The sequence below is a fragment of the Dipodomys merriami genome, unplaced genomic scaffold (assembly GCF_024711535.1).
Source record: "Dipodomys merriami isolate MVZ:Mamm:240054 unplaced genomic scaffold, mDipMer1.0.p SCAF_125, whole genome shotgun sequence".
Lineage (NCBI taxonomy): Eukaryota > Metazoa > Chordata > Mammalia > Rodentia > Heteromyidae > Dipodomys > Dipodomys merriami.
The window spans coordinates 1,153,032-1,171,689 of NW_027202549.1; the positions used below are offsets into that span (position 1 = coordinate 1,153,032).

The 18,658-nt window shown below is 46.7% G+C and overlaps 2 protein-coding genes across 7 annotated transcripts; both read right to left on the bottom strand.

Annotated features, from left to right (window-relative positions):
- Positions 1-34: 34 nt before the first annotated feature.
- On the bottom strand, positions 35-5,100 carry LOC138824002 (C-C chemokine receptor-like 2). 4 transcript variants are annotated; one of them, XM_070017570.1, is made up of 3 exons: positions 4,883-5,100; positions 3,383-3,522; positions 35-1,352 (listed from the first exon to the last, which is right to left on the bottom strand). In XM_070017570.1, exon 3 carries the CDS (start codon positions 1,337-1,339, stop codon positions 272-274), a length of 1,068 nt encoding a protein of 355 aa, XP_069873671.1. In that variant the 5' UTR covers positions 1,340-1,352; positions 3,383-3,522; positions 4,883-5,100; the 3' UTR covers positions 35-271. The 4 variants fall into 4 exon arrangements, with proteins under 4 accessions (XP_069873671.1, XP_069873673.1, XP_069873670.1 ...); XM_070017572.1 differs by lacking the exon at positions 3,383-3,522; XM_070017569.1 differs by lacking the exons at positions 3,383-3,522; positions 4,883-5,100 and adding an exon at positions 3,573-3,963.
- Positions 5,101-7,931: 2,831 nt separating this feature from the next.
- Positions 7,932-13,217, bottom strand: LOC138824004 (C-C chemokine receptor type 5-like). Of its 3 annotated transcripts, none has more exons than XM_070017576.1 (2): positions 13,148-13,217; positions 7,932-10,167 (listed from the first exon to the last, which is right to left on the bottom strand). In XM_070017576.1, exon 2 carries the CDS (start codon positions 10,154-10,156, stop codon positions 9,083-9,085), a length of 1,074 nt encoding a protein of 357 aa, XP_069873677.1. In that variant the 5' UTR covers positions 10,157-10,167; positions 13,148-13,217; the 3' UTR covers positions 7,932-9,082. The 3 variants fall into 3 exon arrangements, with proteins under 3 accessions (XP_069873677.1, XP_069873675.1, XP_069873676.1); XM_070017574.1 differs by having other exon boundaries at positions 7,932-10,200; positions 13,148-13,215; XM_070017575.1 differs by lacking the exon at positions 13,148-13,217 and adding an exon at positions 10,562-10,663.
- Between the last annotated feature and the right edge of the window lie 5,441 nt (positions 13,218-18,658).

Here is an 18,658-nt window from a genome sequence, read left to right on the forward strand (position 1 = left end):
GTCTTTCTTAAGGCGTCTTTTATCATCATGTGTATGTTTGTGTGTGTGTGTGTGTGTGTGTGTGTGTGTGTGTGTGTGTGTGTGTGTGTGTGTGTGTGTGCAAGTAATTGGGGCTAGGGCTTGAGCTCAGGGCCTGGGCACGCTAGCCTTTAAGCACCCTATTTCCAGGAGGGTGCTCTACTGCTTGGTTCACATCCATACACAATCACACAAAACCACGCAAAGCGACTGACATGCATGGCCATCGGCCCTGCCTTTGACACAGGCTCACTTAGACGTGAGTGCAATGGTCCTGGCGCTGTCCTGGGGATACTGAGGCAGAGGAGTTTTGGTCACGGAGCCCCAGAGAGCCATTGCCACAGCCCAGAAGCCGCCTGCAGACACGGCTCCTACACACTGCATCCAGTAGCAAGTAGAAGGTAGCACTGATGCCACAGTGGGTGATGGCGATGATTCTGGTGATCTGGACGCCAGTGTCCAGTCTGCGCCTGATCTTGCAGTCCTGCAGGGGTGTGGAGGGAGGCTGGATGGTGGAGAGGAGCAGGGCGACCTGGTATGGTGCCCACGTGAGAAGGAAGATCAGCATCAGCAGGAAAACCAACCGGGCAAGGTCATCCTGCCGGGCGCTCAAGGTCAACGTGGAACTCATCCGCACGCCACAGAATAACCACACGGCCAAAGGGATTGCCAGGAGCAGAATGTTCATTTTTAAGGTCAGGAAGTATTTCCAGGAGGGCTCGGCTGATGGTGGAAAAGGCTGCTGGCTCCAAGCACATTTCCACGTCTGACTCTGCAGGGAAGGTTGATAGAAGGCCAACTCGGGCAAATTCACCCCCACAGCCAATCCCCAAGCCAGAATGCTGGTGAGGATTTTCCCAGCTGTGGTTTCCAGGCCCGGTGTCAGCCATCGCGCGTGCAAGGACGCTTGATACGTCTGCAGGATCAGCACAACCAGGAAGGCCACCTTGCTGTACACGGCCACTGAGTGGCAGCCGGTGACCACGGTACACGTGAGATCCCCCAGATTTGTCTGCTGGGAGATGGGGTGAGCCCAGAAAGGCAGGGGAAGCCAGAAGCAGAAGTTCGAGACAGCCAACTGGAGGAAATAGACCTTCCCCTGGTGTTTGAGGCCTTTGTGTTTTACCAGGAGAAACACCATCAACACACCATCCAGGAGACCCAGCACGCAGATGATGGAGAAGAGCCAGGGCATCTGCTGGGCCGTGAGGACGCTGACCGGATTCGGGTCACAGGACTCTGGCCAAACCGTCTCATTCTCCACCTCATCTTGGATGAGGACATCATACTCATCATCTGGTGTCACCGTGTAATCGGCCATCCTGGGGCCTTCCCTAGGGGAAAGTGACAAGCTGTATCATCCTGGAGGGGGAAACAAGCCAGCAGGACTGGGTTGAGGGCCAGTGGCTCACGCCTGTCATCTTAGCTGCCCAGGAGGCTGAGATCTGGAGGATCATGGGTCGAAGCCAACCTGGGTGGGAAAGCCCCGAGAGACTCTGAGCTCTAATTAACTATCAAAAACAAAACAAAACAAAACAAAAGGCTGGAAGGGGAATGGTAGCTCAAGTGGTAGAATGCTAGCTTTGAGCACAAAAGCTCAGGGAAAGCGAGCGCACAGGCCCTGAGTTCAAGTCCTAGGACCAGCAAAAGAAGAAGGAAAAAAGAAAAGAAACAGAATTGGATTCTCAAGGCCACATTTTCCCTCTACCGAGGCTCCATTTCATCATCATCATCGTATTATAATAGAATAATAAATAGAATAGTACATTACAGTATGTTAATACTATATACAATTATATTCCATATTATATATAATTATATAATTGACATTATATGCTATATATAATTACAATTATATAACTATAATTAAATTATAGATTATTTATATAAACATATTATTAAATATAAATAATATATTATATATTATACATATAAATATTATATAATTACCTAGTTTAATTACAAAAATATATAAAATAGAATATATAGTATATTCTATTATTATATAATTATAGAATACACAATGTTAATTAATAATATATGTAATGATATAATTAATATATCAATAATAACATAATAAATATATTATATAATACAATGTAATAATTGTATAACATGCTATAAAATATAGATAATATAATATACATAACATTATAATTATATAATAAATTATATAATATGAAATATAAAATACAATATAAATATAGCTATATTATATTATATATAAACTAATGCTATATAACATATAATAATATATAATAATATATTATTATAATTATATTAGTATAATAACATAATTACATACTATATGTTATATATAACACATAATATATAATATTAATATATTATTATAGTTATATTAGTATAATATTATCATTATATGTTATGTATAACATAATAATATACACTAATAATAATATATTAATATAATTATATTATATGTCACATTTAACATAATATAATATTAATAACAATATATAATAATTTTTATTATTACTATTATCAGTATATTTTTGTCCAGTACTGACACTTGAACTCAGGGCCTGGACTCTCTCTTAGCTTTTTCACTCAAGCCTGGTGCTCAACCATTTGAATTAGAGCTCTACTTCTGGCTTTTTAGTGGCGAATTGGAGGTAAGAATCTCATGGACTTTTCCTACCCAGTCTGACCTGGAACTGTAATCCTCAGATCTTGGCTTCCTGAGTAGCTAGGATGACAGATGTGAGCCACAGGTGGCCTGGCTTTATTTTTATTCCTTGGTGGAACTAAGATTCGAACCCAGGGCCTTGTGCTTGCCCAGGCCGATGCTCTGCCACTTGAGAGCCACACCCCCAATTCTGCTGATGCATAATTTTAACCAGACTAGATCTGCATCTCAGAAGCTTGAAAATAACCTTCCCCTCCCTCTTATTTATGTGTGTGTGTGTGTGTGTGTGTGTGTGTTCCTATACTGAGGCTTGAACTCAGGGCACCGCCCCTTACTATTTTTCTCTCCAGGCTGGTGCTCGATCACTTAAGCCACACCTCCACATCTGGCTTTTTGTTCACTGATTAAACAAATAAAAGAATCTCATAGACTTTTCCTGCCCGAGATTGCTTGGGAACTTCCATCCACAGATCTCAACCTCCCTCAGTACCTGGGATTACAGGCGTGAGCTAAGGGAGGGGGGGGTCCCTCCTACCCTTCCCCCAACCACACAAGACACACACCCCAGGGGAAAAGAACCCCAAACAAGTCTCCACTTCCCCAGAGGAGCGTGACTGTGCATGTCTCTCTGGGGACAGAGTGCCACAGGCAATTAAAGGAGGGTTGGCAATATCTTCTCCCCCTCCCTCCCCCTGTACCCCCCACACCCATTCTCACCAGTGGGAGCCCCGATCTAGGTAAACATTCCATCAGACAGAACTCAAAAGATCATTTCCCTCGAATTTCACCAGCCACCAGCCGGGTCCTGCGTGGGGCTGAGATCCTCTCCTCTTCAAGGTCAGTCAAGAAAAAGCTTTCTAAAGCGAAACCAACCGGGAGAGACAGACAGACAGACAGACCGACTCACCTCTGACCAGCTGATCCCAGACTCTCTCAGCTTAACGATCCAGAAGGAAGGGGTGCTCATAACTATAAGGTCTGATCCTGATTTTCATACCCCACACTCCACACACGGGGGGGGACCCCCCTCACTCCTCTGCCCTCTTTAAGATTTCCCCGTGCTTCTGCTTTCCTCCTGGACAGATCTCAGCCACCAGCGCCAAAAGAAAGATGCTGTGGAAAGTTCTTCAGAGGATCCCCTCCCCTACTTCCCACCCTACCCCCTTGGAGTCTTCTTTTCCTCCTCTTCTTCTTCTTTCCTTTCTCTGAGACCCACAGAGAAGTGGGTGGCTCCTCCCCGCGTCTCTTGGATTTCCCTTGTGGCCCCCAGATAAGGGGGTTGCCCGGGGAATGCCGAGAGATAGCACTGGAGTGAGTGACGTCAGGTGTTGACAGACACCGCAAAGAACTGCCCTCCCCCTAAATTCCCCCCCCACACCTCCCCAGTTTTGGCTGCTGCTCATTTCCTGAATTAGGATAGGCCTCAGTAACCCGCAGGATGAACTGTAGGGATTGGTATAGAATGGGGTTTTAGTGTCAGTTTCTCTGTCTCCCTCCCTCCCTCCCTCCCTCCCTCCCTCCCTCCCTCCCTGCTTCCCCCTCCCTCTCCCTCCCTCCCTCTCTTTCTTTCTTTCTTTCTTTCTTTCCTTCCTTCCTTCCTTCCTTCCTTCCTTCCTTCCTTTCTCCTTCCTTCCTTCCTTCCTTTCTTCCTTCCTTTCTTCCTTTCTTCCTTTCTTTCCTTCTTTCCTTCTCAAGGCTAGTGCTCTACCACTTGAACCACAGCTCCACTTCCAGCTTTTATTTATTTATTTTTTTGGTTTCCTTTTGATGCCTTATTGGGGATCAGAGTCTCATGAGCTTTCCAGCTCCCCCCTTCCCCCCCTCTCCCCCCTTTCTGCCCCCCTTGCTCCCCCCCCCCCCCGCAAGCTTAGGAATCTTTGATCTTCAGATCTCAGCCTCCTGTAGTAGCCAGGATGACAGACTTGAACTAGCAGGGCCCAGCTTCTTGCTGGGTCTGCCCCCCTTGCTCCCCCCCGCCCCCCCCCCCCGTGTAGTTTGGCTGAGAAGTGGGGTCAGGGAGTGAGGTTGGTTGGGAAGGAGGGGCAGGGCAGGTACTTGTACGAACTGTTCTGTCCTGGGTTAGAGGCCTGAGCATCAGGTATTAAGTTCAAAGCCTGGTCTCACACCGAAAAACAAAAATAAAATCCATCAGACTCTTAATTAATCCAATTAATCAGAAAATAAAAAGAAAAGCCAAACCAGGTGCAGGTGGCTCACCTCTGTCATCCTAGCTCCTCAGGAGGCTGAGATCTGAGGATCGTGGTTCCAAGCCAGCATGCAGGAAAATCTGTGAGACTCTGATCTCCAAGAAACCACCAGAAACAGGGAAGTGGTGCTGTGGCTCAAGTGGTAGAGTGCTTGCCTTGAGCTGAGATGCTGAGAAACAGTGCCCAGGCCCTGAGTTCAAGCCTCACGACTGACCTTTTTTTTTTTTTTTTTTTTTTTTTTTTGGTCGGTCGTGGGGCTTGAACTCTGGGCTTGGGCGCTGTCCCTCCGCTCTTCAGCTCAAGGCGAGCGCTCTACCACTTGAGCTACAGCGCCACTTCCGGTTTTCTGGTGGTTTATTGGAGATAGGAGTCTCACGGTCTCTCCTGCCCGGGCTGGCTTTGAACCGCGATCCTCAGATCTCAGCCTCCTGAGTAGCTAGGATTACAGGCGTGAGCCACCAGCGCCCGGCTTGACCTTTTTTTTTTTAAAGCTGGAAGAGGAGGTATGGCTCAAATGGCAGAGCGCCAGGCAGCTTTAAATGATAAATCCAGGCATGAGCATGGGACCCAGAGATCATCAAAGCCCCAGTATAGAAACAAAGATCTCAAAAAAAATATATTAACAAAAACAACACGTTAAAAAAGGGAACTCTGAAGAGAAAAGTAAACAGGCAAACATGTGATTGGGCATTCTGACAACCAGGGTAAAAAAAGAGAAGTGTGTGTGTGTGTGTGTGTGTGTGTGTGTGTGTGTGTGTGTGTGTGTGTGTGTGTGTGTGTGTGTGTGTGTGTGTGTGTGTATGGGGGTGGGGGGGTGGTACTTGGGAACATGGCCTATTGCATCTTCCCAGAGCATTTCCTTTTCTGGGTGTGGGAGAGAGCCCTTTCTTGAATGGAGAAGGATCTGGGAAGTCCTGTCTGCCCGGGGGGTGGTGGCCACAGCCTGGCGTGGTGGCCAGGGTGAGGGTCAAGCAGTGGCCTTTCTCCTGAGATCTCTCTGCCTCCTCCAGCTGGTGACTTGGAGTCATACCAGGACACTGAGTGAGCGAAAGGATGTAGTACTATTGTTTAGTCCAGGCCCAGAAGAAGTAGTCGAATCAAGTCACACTGAGCATCTTGGGTTCCACACATCACAGAGTCATGTGAATGAATGGAAACTTTCCCAAAAGGGGAAAAAACAAAGACAACAACAACAACAATAACAAACCATTGCTTTGTAAATTCAGGATTACCCAAAGTTCCTCCTTTCAGTATGACTTTATTTTGACTTGATTCTCAGCATTTGATCTACCCACTGGGTCCTAAATCTTGAACTCAGGGCCTGAGTGCTTAAGCTCTTTAGCTCAAGGTGAGCACTCTACAACTTGAGCCATAATGCCACCTCCAGTTTTCTAGTGGTTTATTGGTGATAAGAGTCTCACGGGCTTTCCTGCCTGGGCTGGCTTTGAACCTCGATCCTCAGATCTCAGCCTCCTGAGTAGCTGGGATGAGCCACCGTTGCCGGGCTAGGTGATGATATTTACAAGTATTTTTTTTTTGTTTGTTTTTTGTTTTTAAACAGGGGTACTGGTGGCTCACACCTATCATCCTAGCTACTCAGGAGGGTGAGATCTGAGGATCATCGTTCAAAGCCAGCTCGGGCAGGAAAGATGGGTGAGACTCTTACCTCCAATAAACCACCAGAAAACCATAAGTGGCGCTGTGGTTCAAGTGGTAGAGCACTCGCCCTGAGTTGAAGAACTCAGGGACAGCACCCAGGCCCAGAGTTCAAGCCCCACGACCCACAACAACAACAAAAACATACAAACATATTATCTTCCAAAGCATTTGTAGCTTTCAATATACAAATACAGCCAAGCAGAGCTGAGCAGGCTAGTAGTACACACCTATAATCACAGACCTAGGGAGGCCGAGGTAGGTTCCAGGCCAGCTTGGTCTATATCATGAGAACTTGTGTTGGGGGCGGGGGCAGCTCTGAACGCCCTTGGAATGCCCAAGACCTTATACTTTCCACCTTTTAGGGGGGGAAAGGGGGGAAGGCTGAGTTCCTGTCCACCCACTTCCTGCTGCTCTAGTCACTCTAGTTTCACATTCACAAAGTGAGAAAAATCACATGTGCAACCCATTTCCCCCCACTCCCCAACACACACATCTTAACCCCTCCGTGACTCTCTGCTGTGTGTTTTCTTTGCTTTTGTTGTTTCCTCGGTGCTAGTCCTGGGCCTCCCACGCAGGGCCTGGACCTTTGTCATTTAAGGTCTACCACTTGAGTCGCAGCTCCACTTCTGGCTTTTTGGTGATCAACTGGAGATGAGCATCTCCTGGACTTTCCTGCCTGGGCTTGGCTTCAAACCCATGATCCTCAGATCTCAGCCTCCTGAGAAGTTGGGATTACATGTGTGAGCAACCTGGCTAGTGGATTCCTTCTTCTTGGGTGTGTGTGTGTGTTTTGTTTTGTTTTGTGTTCCAGTTTGGGGCTTGAACTTTGGGCCGAGGCTCTATCTATCTTTGAGGTTTTGTACTCAGAGTTAGTGCTTTACCACTTGAGCCACAGCTCCACTTTTGGCTTTTTGTGGTTAACTGGAGATAAGAGTCTCGAGGCTTTTCTTGCTAAGCCTGGCTTCGAGATGTGATCCTCAGATCTCAGCCTCCTGAGTAACTAGGATTATAGGGGAGAGCCACCAGCTCCTGGCTAGATAATTATGATGATGATTATGGTTATGATTATTTGCCAGTCCTGAGGCTTGAACTCAAGGCCTGGGTACTGTAGCTGAGCTTGTCTTGCTCAAGGCGAGCGCTCTACCACTTGAGCCACAGCACCACCTCTGGCCTTTTCCTTTTATGTGGTGCTGAGGAATCGAACCCAGGGCTTCATGCATGCTAGGCAAGCGCTCTACCACTAAGCCACATTTCCAGCCCCACTACCCGCCCCCCCCCATTTTTTTTAAGAAAAAGAATCATCTCCAAATCAGCTTACATATAAAATTTGAGTCATAGAAATGGTTGTCTTTTTGCGCAACACCTTCATCATACCAAAAAATGTAATATGTTATTTTTATTATAAAGGTGATGTACAGAGAGGTTACAGTTACTTAAGTCAGGCAAAGAGTACATTTCTTTTCGGACAATGTCACCCCTTCCCTCGCTCTCTCCCAGTTTTTCCCTCCTGTTCCTACCCACAAATTGTTTTTCATTTTATTTTATTTTATTTTATTATTTATTTTTATTTTTATTTCTTTTTGGTCCGGTCCTGGGGCCTGAACTCTGGGCCTGGGCGCTGTCCCTCAGCTCTTCAGCTCAAGGCTAGCGCTCTACCACTTGAGCCACAGCACTACTTCCGGCTTTTTCTGCTTATGTGGTGCTGAGGAATGGAACCCAGGGCCTCATGCATGCAAGGCAAGCGCTCTACCACTGAGCCACCTTCCCAGCCCTCTACCCACAAGTTGTATAATTCACTTTCCATATAGTGTCTGGTGAGTACCCCGGGCATCTGTTCACATCTTGTTCGTCTATTTCTGTGCCCCTCCCCCTTACCATCCCAAAGACAGCTAAGTGACCAAACAAGACAAAAAAAAAGTTTTTTAAACCCTCTTATTGCCATTTTCTGGAATTCATTTCAATAAATATTATTTTATATGATCAGAGGCACAGAGACACGGCACCTTTGTGTTCCTCTCTTAAGAGTAGCCTACTTTGGTCTCATTGTGTGTAAATGCCTAGGGTCCTATATAATTTAACATGTCCCAGTTTATTTGAGATCTAGCAGATGAGAGAAAACATTGTGCCGTTTGTCTCTCTGAGCTTGGCTTGATTTGTTCTAGATCCACCCGTTTCCCTACAAATGACATAATCTTATTCTTTCTAATGGCTGTGTTAAATTCCATTGAGACAATAAAATTATTAAAATAAAATTAAAAAAAAAAGAACAAATGGGGTACTGGTGGCTCACGCCTGTCATCCTAGCTCCTCAGGAGGCTGAGATCTGAGGATCGTGGTTCAAAGCCAGGCAGGAAAGTCCATGAGACTCTTATCTCCAATGAACCACCAGAAAACCAGAAGTAACTCTGTGGCTCAAAGTGGTAGAGGGAAAGCTCCCAGGCCCCACGTTCAAGCCCCAGGACTGACAAAAACCAAACACAAAGCAAACAACTTTGACTCATAGACACAACACAGTCAAAAAAAAAAAATCACAAGCCAGCCAGAATCCAGGTCATAAACCCGCGGAGATTTCCTGCTGCTCTCCAATCGATCGGGTGTAGACTGAGCTTGCATGCTCGGGAAGATCAGATCTCTGGAAGAGGGAACAGTGCTTACAGAGGTGTTTGGCAATGTGTTTTTGAAAGAACACCCAGAGGTACCTGCGGAATTTCTCCCCTACAAAGGCGTAGATGATTGGATTGATACAACAGTGCGTCATGCCCAGAGTCTCTGTTACCTGCATGGCTCGGTCCAGTCTGTTAGAGCTCTCGCAGTTATCCAGGTGAAAGAAATGGGGAAACGTATACAGAAGCAGGACGAGATTATAGGGAGCCCAGAACAAGAAATAGACGATCACGATGGCAAAAATGAGCTGCACAGCCCTGTGTCTCCTCTTCTCGTTGCGACACCGGAGCAGGGTATGCAGGATGCTAGAGTAGCAGATCACCATGACCAGCAGGGGTAAGATCAGACCGAAAATGACCATCACCAAGGTCTGGAAATACTTCCACACGTGGTACTGGGTGGAGGGGAAATGCGGGCTGCAGGTGTATCGAGCAAGTTCCTTTTGTGATCGGGAGAAGATGGTACTCGGAAGGGACAGCAGTATACTGACAACCCAGGTGGCCATGCTGGTGGCCACCCCAGTGGTGACCGTCCTGGCTTTGAGGGCAAACACGACGTGGACGATAGCCAAGTACCGATCGACGGTGAGGAGGATGATGAAGAAGATGCCGGAGAAGAAGCCGAGGGAATAGAGCCCCGTCAGCAGCTGACAGATGGCATTTCCAAAGGTCCATTGGGAAGCCACGTAATAGGCCCAAAAGGGCAGCGTGAGCAGGAAGAGGAGGTCGGAGACGGCCAAGTTGAGCAGGTAAATGTCCGTCATGCTCCGAAGCTTCTTGCAATGGATCAGGGTAAGGACCACCAGGGTGTTACCCACAAACCCGCACACGAACACCAGGGAGTAGAGAGGAGGGAGGAGCTGAGCCCCAATCTGCCTCACGTTGACTTTGTAGCAAGGTTCGGATGAGATGTAATCCAGGTAATCGTACGCCTCGGTCACGTTGGGTGTCTCCTCATCCATCTTGCCGAACACTGCGAATAGAGAAGAAGTCATGTGTAATCCAACTGAAAGAAAGGAGGGGAGGGGAAAGTCAGTGGTCCTCCTTGAAGGAAAATTACTTTAAAAGTGATTAGGGCTTGTATTTGGTATATAGATTTCTGTGTATCAATTGGTGTGTGTATGTGTGTGTGTGTATGTGTGTGTGTGTGTGTGTGTGTGTGTGTATGTGTGTGTGTGTATGTGTGTGTGTGTGTGTGTGTGTGTGTGTGTGTATGTGTGTGTGCTGGTGTTGGGGCTGGGGCCCAGGGGCCTGGGCCTTGTCCCTGAGCTCTTCAACTCCAGGTGAGTGTGCTCTACCACTTTGAGCCACAGCGCCACTTCTGGTTTTCTAGTGGTTCATTGGAGATCAGAGTTTCACGGACTTACTTTCCTGCCTGGGCTGACTTTGAACCGCGATCCTCAGATCTTAGGCTCCTTTGAGTAGCTAGGATGACAGACGTGAAGCACCAGCTCATGGCTTGAACTCTCGTTTTCTATAGGAATATGGAGGTAAATCAAGCGCTGGCTTGCTAATAACTAGCTCATTATCTCTACAGAAGCTACAGTCCCCTGCGGTCACCCCACAAGAGAGGAAAGTGTGGGAGAGAACCAGCAAGAGCCCAAAAACCCCTGAATTGAATCACTCTTCTAAATTTCACACCTATTCATTCCTCAGCTCCTCCAGGTGACCTTTTAAGGTAGATGGTGTTAGTTTCTTACCATCCAGAGCTCTCAAGCACAGAGAGGGTAAGTAACTTGCCTTCAGACACCCAGCCAAGAGGTAACCAGTGTTATCTTATTACTGTTAACTGCTATGCTCTTCGGTCTCACATCTGATAACAGAACTAAGGCACAGAAACTGGGCATCGGTGGTTCACACCTGCAATCCTAGCTACTCAGGAGGCTGAGATCTGAGGATCATGGTTCAAAGCCAGCCTGGGCAGGAAAGCCAGTGAGATTCTTTAATTAACGACCCCCCCTCCAAATACCAAAAAAAAAAAAAAAGCTGAAAGTGGAACTGTGGCTCAAAGTGGTAGAGAACTAGCCTTGAGTAAAAGAGCTCAGGGACAGCACCCAGGCCCTGAGTTCAAGCCCCATGACCAACAAAAAGAAAAGAAAGAACTAAGGAATCGGATCAGCAAGCAGACTTATGCCTTCATGCAATCAGAACGAAATGAACAGATACCCAAGTCCTCCATCAACTTTAATGATCAAACGCAAGTGCCCACATCCTGAAGTGTGTGGTTCCAATTTCCTAAGTTGGCTTGCATTCAGAGCTCTCTTACAAGCAAGAAATGCCATGGGGTATGTGGTAGCTCACGCCTGTCATCCTAGTTACTCAGGAGGCTGAGATTTGAAGATCACAGTTCAAAGCCAGGCCAGGCTGGAAAGTTTATGAGATTCTTATCTCCAACGAACCAGTTTAAAAAGGGAAAAAAAAAACAAAGCCAGAAGCAGAGGCATGGCTCAAGTGGTAGAGCACCAGCCTTGCGTGAGAAAAGCAAGCAGCCAGAGAGCCAGGTCCTGAGTTCAAGCCTCAGGATTAGCAACAACAACAACAATAACAAAACAAAACAAAAAACAACTTGCTCCCAAGTCAAATGGCCCCTTTCCATAGTTGATCTACCTCTATAGGGACACATCAAGAAAGTTTGGGTGGCAGTCTTTATAGCTAGTTCGTTGTGACCAGTTGTCTCAGTCCCTCAGACCAAGAATTATCTATTTTAAAAGATCCTTGTAGGTCTCAAACTTCTGATCCTCTATATGAAGCAGTTTAGAGAAACACCCAGGGCCGGGGAGGTGGGGGACGGGTGTGTGTGTGTATGGAGAATCTCACCTTCAAATTCTGAGCCAGAAAAATAATGATACACTAATTGCAGAACCGATCAGATGTTTGTGATATAATATAGCATCTGGATAACTTTGAGGCTTCCCATTTTGTTGGTGGGGTGTGGCGGAGAGAGAGAGAGAGAAAAAAAAAAAGAGAACCAGGCTTAGTCTCAGCTTCTGGGGTACTCATGATTAGAGACACCCCTAGTGGAGATAGTTCAGCTCTCCGACACTGGAAGACAATCTCTGTTGAGATTTCGGCCAACGTATATCAATCTCTCTAGGATTTTTTTAGTTTTATTGTTTTGAAAGGTGAGGATTGTTTGCTTGTTTTAAAGATAATACTGTGAGCTGGGTGCTGAGATCTGAGCATCATAGTTCAAAGCCAGCCCAGGCAGGAAAGTTCATGAGACTCTGATCTCCAATGAACCAGCAAAAAGCCAGCAGTAGAGCTATGACTCAAATGGTAGAGTGCTAGCCTTGAGCAAAAGAAGCTCAGGAACAGCCCCCAGGTCCTGGCGTTTGAGCCCCACGGACAGACAGGCAGGCAGACAGACAGACAGATAAAGACACAGACACAGACATTACACACACACACACACACACACACACACACACACACACACACACACACACACACACACACACACAGACAGACACACACAGACAGACACACACACACACATTCTGTTCTGTTTCCCATCTTTCATTTACAATCTTGGATGAAAGTCTGACCTTGCCAGGTGCTAAGGTCTTACTCCTGTTATCCTAACTAACCCAGGAGGCTGAGATCTGAGGATTGTGGTTTGAAGGCCAGCCCCAAGGCAGGAAAGTCCCAGTGAGACTTTTACCTCCAAGGATCCACTCAAAAACTGGAAGTGGCTCAAAGCGATAAAGCTCTAGCCTGGAGCACCAAGAGCCTCAGGAACAGCACCCAGGCCCTGAGTTCAAGCCCCATGACCGACAAAAATATAATAGTAAAGTCTGAGCTCCTTAAATATTATATTTTCATATGTATATTTTTTCCTAAATGCACATCTTGTGTTTGCATATGTTCCCCCAAGGAGTTTTCTACTTAAATCTTTTCTTCATCACAGAAACTGAGCTAACTTAACCAACAGGACAGCTGAATGATGTACTTACCAGACAATTTCCTGTTCGGGGAACGGATGTCTCAGCTTGTCTGACTAGCTGCACTGTGCAAATCAAACATATTAGGCAGGATAGAGTAGGAAGCAGGGTGTCTTTAAAGAGGGGTGGAGTTTAAAGGCCCTGGAGAGGAAAAAAAAATCCAAAAATAGTTCTTCTTTTAAAGTTACGTTTAAGATATAGCCCAGTGTTGGGGCACCTGCTTGCCTGTCATCCTAGCTACTCAGGAAGCAGAGATCTGAGGACCATAGTTCAAAGCCAGCCCAGGCAGTTCAAAAGACTCATCTCCAATTTACCAAGAAAAAAAAAAGCCACAAGTAGAGGTAGGACTTAAGTGGTATAGACTTGAAGGCTAAAAAGCTCAGGGACAGTGCTCAGGCCCTAAGTTCAAGCCCTATGACTGGGACATGTACGTACACACATGCACACACACACACACACACACACACACACACACACACACACACACACACAAATAGAGATAGAAGAAGAGTGAGTGATATCCCTTCAGGAAACTACATCTGAAAGAGGGAAATTGCTGTGTAAAAGGGAAATGGTTAGTGTCAATGTTAAGGGGAAAAAAAATAAGAATGTTCCAACAGTTGCTCTCTAAGTCAATTCAAAAACTGGGTACTGGTGGCTCACGCCTGGCATCCTAGCTACTCAGGAGGCTGAGATCTGAGGATCGAGGTTCAAAGCCAGCCTGGGCAGAAAAGTCCGTGAGACTCTTATCTCCCATGAACTATCGGAAAATTAGAAGTGGCACTGTGGCTCAAAGTGGTAGAGCATTAGCCTTGAGCAAAAGAGCTCAGGGACAGCGCCCAGGCTCTGAGTTCAAGCCCTAGGACTGACAGACCAAAAAAAAAAAAAAATCAGCTCAAGTCAACCTTGAAACATTTTTATTACTATTATCTCTTATTATCGTTGTTGTTGTTGTTGTTGCTATTACCTTAGGGCCTTGCGTTCTTATTTGGCATGTATGCTCAAGGCTGGTGTTCTACCACTTGAGCCACAGCTCCATTTGTAGCTTTTGGGTGGTTCGCTGGAGCTAAGACTCTCACAAACTTTCCTTCCTGGGCTGGCTTTGAACCAGGATCCTCATATCTCAGCCTCCTGAGCAGCTAGGATGACAGGCAGATGCCATCATCATCTATCTCAAGAAAGCCCAGCTTGTAGCCCATTTCTGTCCCTCAGCTTTCCTATCTACATACAGGGCTGAATGGTATAGGCAGAGTTCGTTGGGCAGAGCGTACAGTTCCAGGTTATTGTTGAATTCAAGCCCTTGGTTGATTTCTGTGTGGATCTCTATTTGGCCCTCATACTGATGTTCTTACTTCCCGAAAAGCTCTAGAAAGGGAACTTGACATATTAGCTAGCTTCCTGCTCAGTAAGTAAGATTCTCGGTAAAGCCTAGGGGACTTTCATTTTCCAAAAGCATTTGATGCTTAGGTAGTCAAAATTTTCCTGGTAGCAAATGTTAAAACCTGGCTTAGATAACAATACCATTCTCCCACAGTAGTCAAACCAGCCACATCATAGAATCATCCAGCGATCCTTTCTTATTGTTGCATTTTATTTTTATTTTTTATTTTATTTTATTTTTTGGGGGTCCGGTCGTGGGGCCTGAACTCTGGGCCTGGGCGCTGTCCCTCAGCTCTTCAGCTCAAGGCCAGCGCTCAACCACTTGAGCCACAGCGCCACTTCCAGCTTTTTTCTTTTTGCTTATGTGGTGCTGAGGAATCAAACCCAGGGCCTCATGCATGAGAGGCAAGCGCTCTACCACTGAGCCACCTTCCCAGCCCCTGTTGCATTTTATTTTATTTTATTTTATTTGCCGGTCTTAGGGCTTAAACTCAGGGCCTAGGCGCTCTTCCTGAGCCTCTTTGTGCTCAAGGATAGTGCTCTTTGAGCACTTTGAGCTACTTTTGCTTTCTGAGTGGTCCGTTGGAGATGAATCTCACAGGAATTTTCCTGCCTGGGCTGGCTTCGAACCATGATCCTCGGATCTCAGCCTCCTGAGTAGCTAGGATGGCAGGCGTGAGCCACTAGTACATCTTCACTACTCAAGAGGCTGAGATCTGAAGATCGTGGTTTGAAGCCAGCCTGAGCAGGAAAGTTGGTGAGTCTCTTTATCTCCAATGAAGTACCAAAAAAAAAAAAAAAATGCCAGAGGTGGAGTTGTGGCTCAAGTGGTAGAGTGTTAGCCTTGAGCAAAAGAAGCTCAGGGACAGTGCCCAGGCCCTGAGTTCAAGCCCCAGGAGTGGAGAGAGAGAGAGAGAGAGAGAGAGAGAGAGAGAGAGAGAGAGAGAGAGAGAGAGAGAGAGAGAGAGAGAGAGAGAGAGAGAGAGAGAGAAAGAGAGAGAGAGAGAGAGAGAGGCTTGCAGACTTTCCTGCCCAGTCTGACTTCGACCCCATGATCTTCTGATTTCAGCCTCCTGAATAAGTAAGGATGTCAGGCACAAGCCAGAGATGCTCCGCTAGATCTAGGCTTTGCTCTTTGGGGCTTTTTTGGCCTTGTGCTGCGTGACTGTCATCAGGCTCGCTGGTGAGACATGAGCACACACTCACCCCCAGAGGGCAATGTGGGGCAATGAAGGAGGCTGAGTCATTCACACCAGGGCTGGAGAGGCCACCGTTGACAAGTGGCCTCCTCTCCCCGAGTTTCCAGTTCCTCATCTGTCAAGTGATGCGGTAGATTTGGGGCATTTCTCATTATTATTACTATTATTATTGTTGTTGTTATTGTATATTTTTTGGTCAGTCGTGGGGCTTGAACTCTGGGCGCTGTCCCTCAGCTCTTCAGCTCAAGGCGAGCGCTCTACCACTTGAGCCACAGCGCCACTTCTGGTTTTCTAGCAGTTTATTGGAGATAAGAGTCTCACAGACTTTCCTGCCCAGGCTGGCTTTGAACCACGATCCTCAGATCTCAGCCTCCTGAGTAGCTAGGATGACAGGCGTGAGCCACACCAGTGCCCGGCTCATCTCTCCTTTAACTCTACCTAATCACACCTGGTTTGAAAAGTACACACTGACATGAAATGAACATTCATCAACGGGAAGGAAACACAACTGTCTGTTTTGAATTTCTGGTTCAGAGGTGTGGTCCAGGCAATTCTTAGATCATCTGAAGGATGTAAAAAGGAACTGAGAATCTCCAGAACGTTCTCCAGATATTAAGCCTTTGTTCTGGTATGAGGAGAACCCCAAAGTAGCCGTTCATCTTGCCATGATGTTGTTTTTGTTTTTGTTTTTTTAAATTTCTGTCTGTCTTTCTACATTGTACCTTCCAATACTTGGAGCGCTTCTCACCTGGATTGTGTTCCTACTCTTCAAAGAAATGATCCATTGAACTGGGCACTAGTGGCTCTCTCCTGTCATCCAAGATGTGAAAATTGTGGTTCAAAGTCTGTGAGACTCTGATCTCCAATGAACCATCCCAAAAGAAAAAGCTAGATGTGAAAGTGTGCCAGTAGAGCCTTTGCTAGTTTTTAAATTTATTTTTATTGTGGGTTGTGCAAGGCCTGGGTGATGTCCCTGAGCTCTTTTGCTCAAGGCTAGAGTTCTACCATTTAGAGTGAAAGCTCTACTTTCAGTTTTCTGGTGATTAGTTGGAGATAAAAGTCCCACAGACTTTCCTGCCCAGACTGGCTTCAAACTGTGATCCTCAGATCTCAGCCTCCTGAGTAGCTAGGATGACTGGTGTGAGTCACCAGCATCTGGCTTAGTGGTTGTACTTTAGCTCAGTTTCCAAGTCTGCCTATGCATTTTTTTTTCCAGTCATGGGGTCTGAACTCTGGGCCTGGGTGCTGTCCCTCAGCTCTTCAGCTCAAGGCTAGCACTCTACCACTTGAGCCACAGTGCCACTTCTGGCTTTTTCTGTTTATGTGATGCTGAGGAATCGAACCCAGGGCCTCATGCTTGCAAGGCGAGCACTCTACTGCTGAGCTACCTACCCAGCCCCTGCATTTTGTTTCTTTCTCCCTTCCTTTCTTTCTTTTTCTTTAAAAATTAATTTCATTTATTTTTTTATTATGTGATGCTGAGAAATTGAACCCAGGGCCTCATGCATGCTAGGCAAGCGCTCTTCCCAGCCCTTTTTCTTTCTTTTCTCCCTTTCTTTCTTCCTTCCTTTCTTTTTTTCTCTCCCATCCTTCTTTCTTCTCTTTCTTTCTTTCTTTCTTCCTTTCTTTCTTTCTTTTTCTTCTTTCCCTCCCTCCCTCCCTTCTTTCTTCCTTCCTTTCTTTCTTCCTCCCTTCCTCCCTCCTTCCCTCCCTTCTTCCTTCCTTCCCTCCCTCCTCCCTCCCTCTCTCCCTCCCTCCTTCCTTTCTTTCTTTCTTCCTTCCTTCCTTCCTTCCTTCCTTCCTTCCTTCCTTCCTTCCTTCCTTCCTTCTTTCCTTCCTTCCTTCCTTCCTTCCTTCCTTCCTTCCTTCCTTCCTTCCTTCCTTCCTTCTTTCCTTCCTTCCTTCCTCCCTCTCTTTTCATATATTTCTCCCAGTGCAGCTGATGCAATCAACAGAGCATGTTGCGTCATCGCCCCACACCTCACCCCTTCCATGCCTCACCCCCCCCCCCAGGCCACACACAGACCTACTGTCACCTTAAGTGGGTCACAGCTCTCTAACAGGATATTACCTAAGACTCCCCTGGGGCCCCAGATTGGTTGCCTATTGACCTAAGATCAAGGACAAAGAGGTGTTAAATCTTCTGCCTTTCGAAGGAAACCACACTTCGGGGTCAGACACCTCCCTTTGGAGGTGTCAGAGGTGACAGAATCCATCCTGTGTTCCACCCAGCACCTCAGCTCCTCCCGCTACAAGTCTTTCCCAGTGAAAGGTGCGTGGATGGGGAACCAATCAAGGGAGGGCTTGCCAAAAGGAAGTCCCACCTCCCTGCTCCAGTAGGATTCCCACAGAGAGGGCAGGCCAGGTGTAGCATTGGAAAGGGAGGTTGGGGGGGGTGTGGGGGGGGGGGGAAGATGGCTAATGTGGTTATCACAAGAGAGCACTGGTTACAGGTGACGTGTGAGATCCTGCTGCTGGGAGGGGGTGCAAGGTGACCCCAATGTTCAGGAAATGGAAAGCTGGAAGAAATCTAGTTGAAGAGCAATGGCACAGGCTTGCAGGTGGTAGAAAGCAGTCTCAGCAGCTCTCGGCCCCTCTGGCAGGGAAAACAACATGAAGCTCTTCCTTCTGGGGCGTCCTGATCAACACAGAGAAAGATACAGGCTCCCCTTTCCCCGCCCTCTCCTCTTCTCTCCAGTACCAGTGCATGTCCAGGAGTGGAGGAGACACAGAATCTCCAGGAGCGAGGACACAAAAATCAAGGGCTGGAGGCCCGAGAGTAGAGCAGGCAGACCGCACTCCTCTTTGCAGCAGAACCTTCCAGAACCCAGTCCTCTAAAAACCCCACTGAAATGAAGACAAAATAAAATCATTTCATACTGGGAATGGATTACATTGGGAAATGCATGTGTGTATGTGTGTGTATTATATGTATATATGAAAT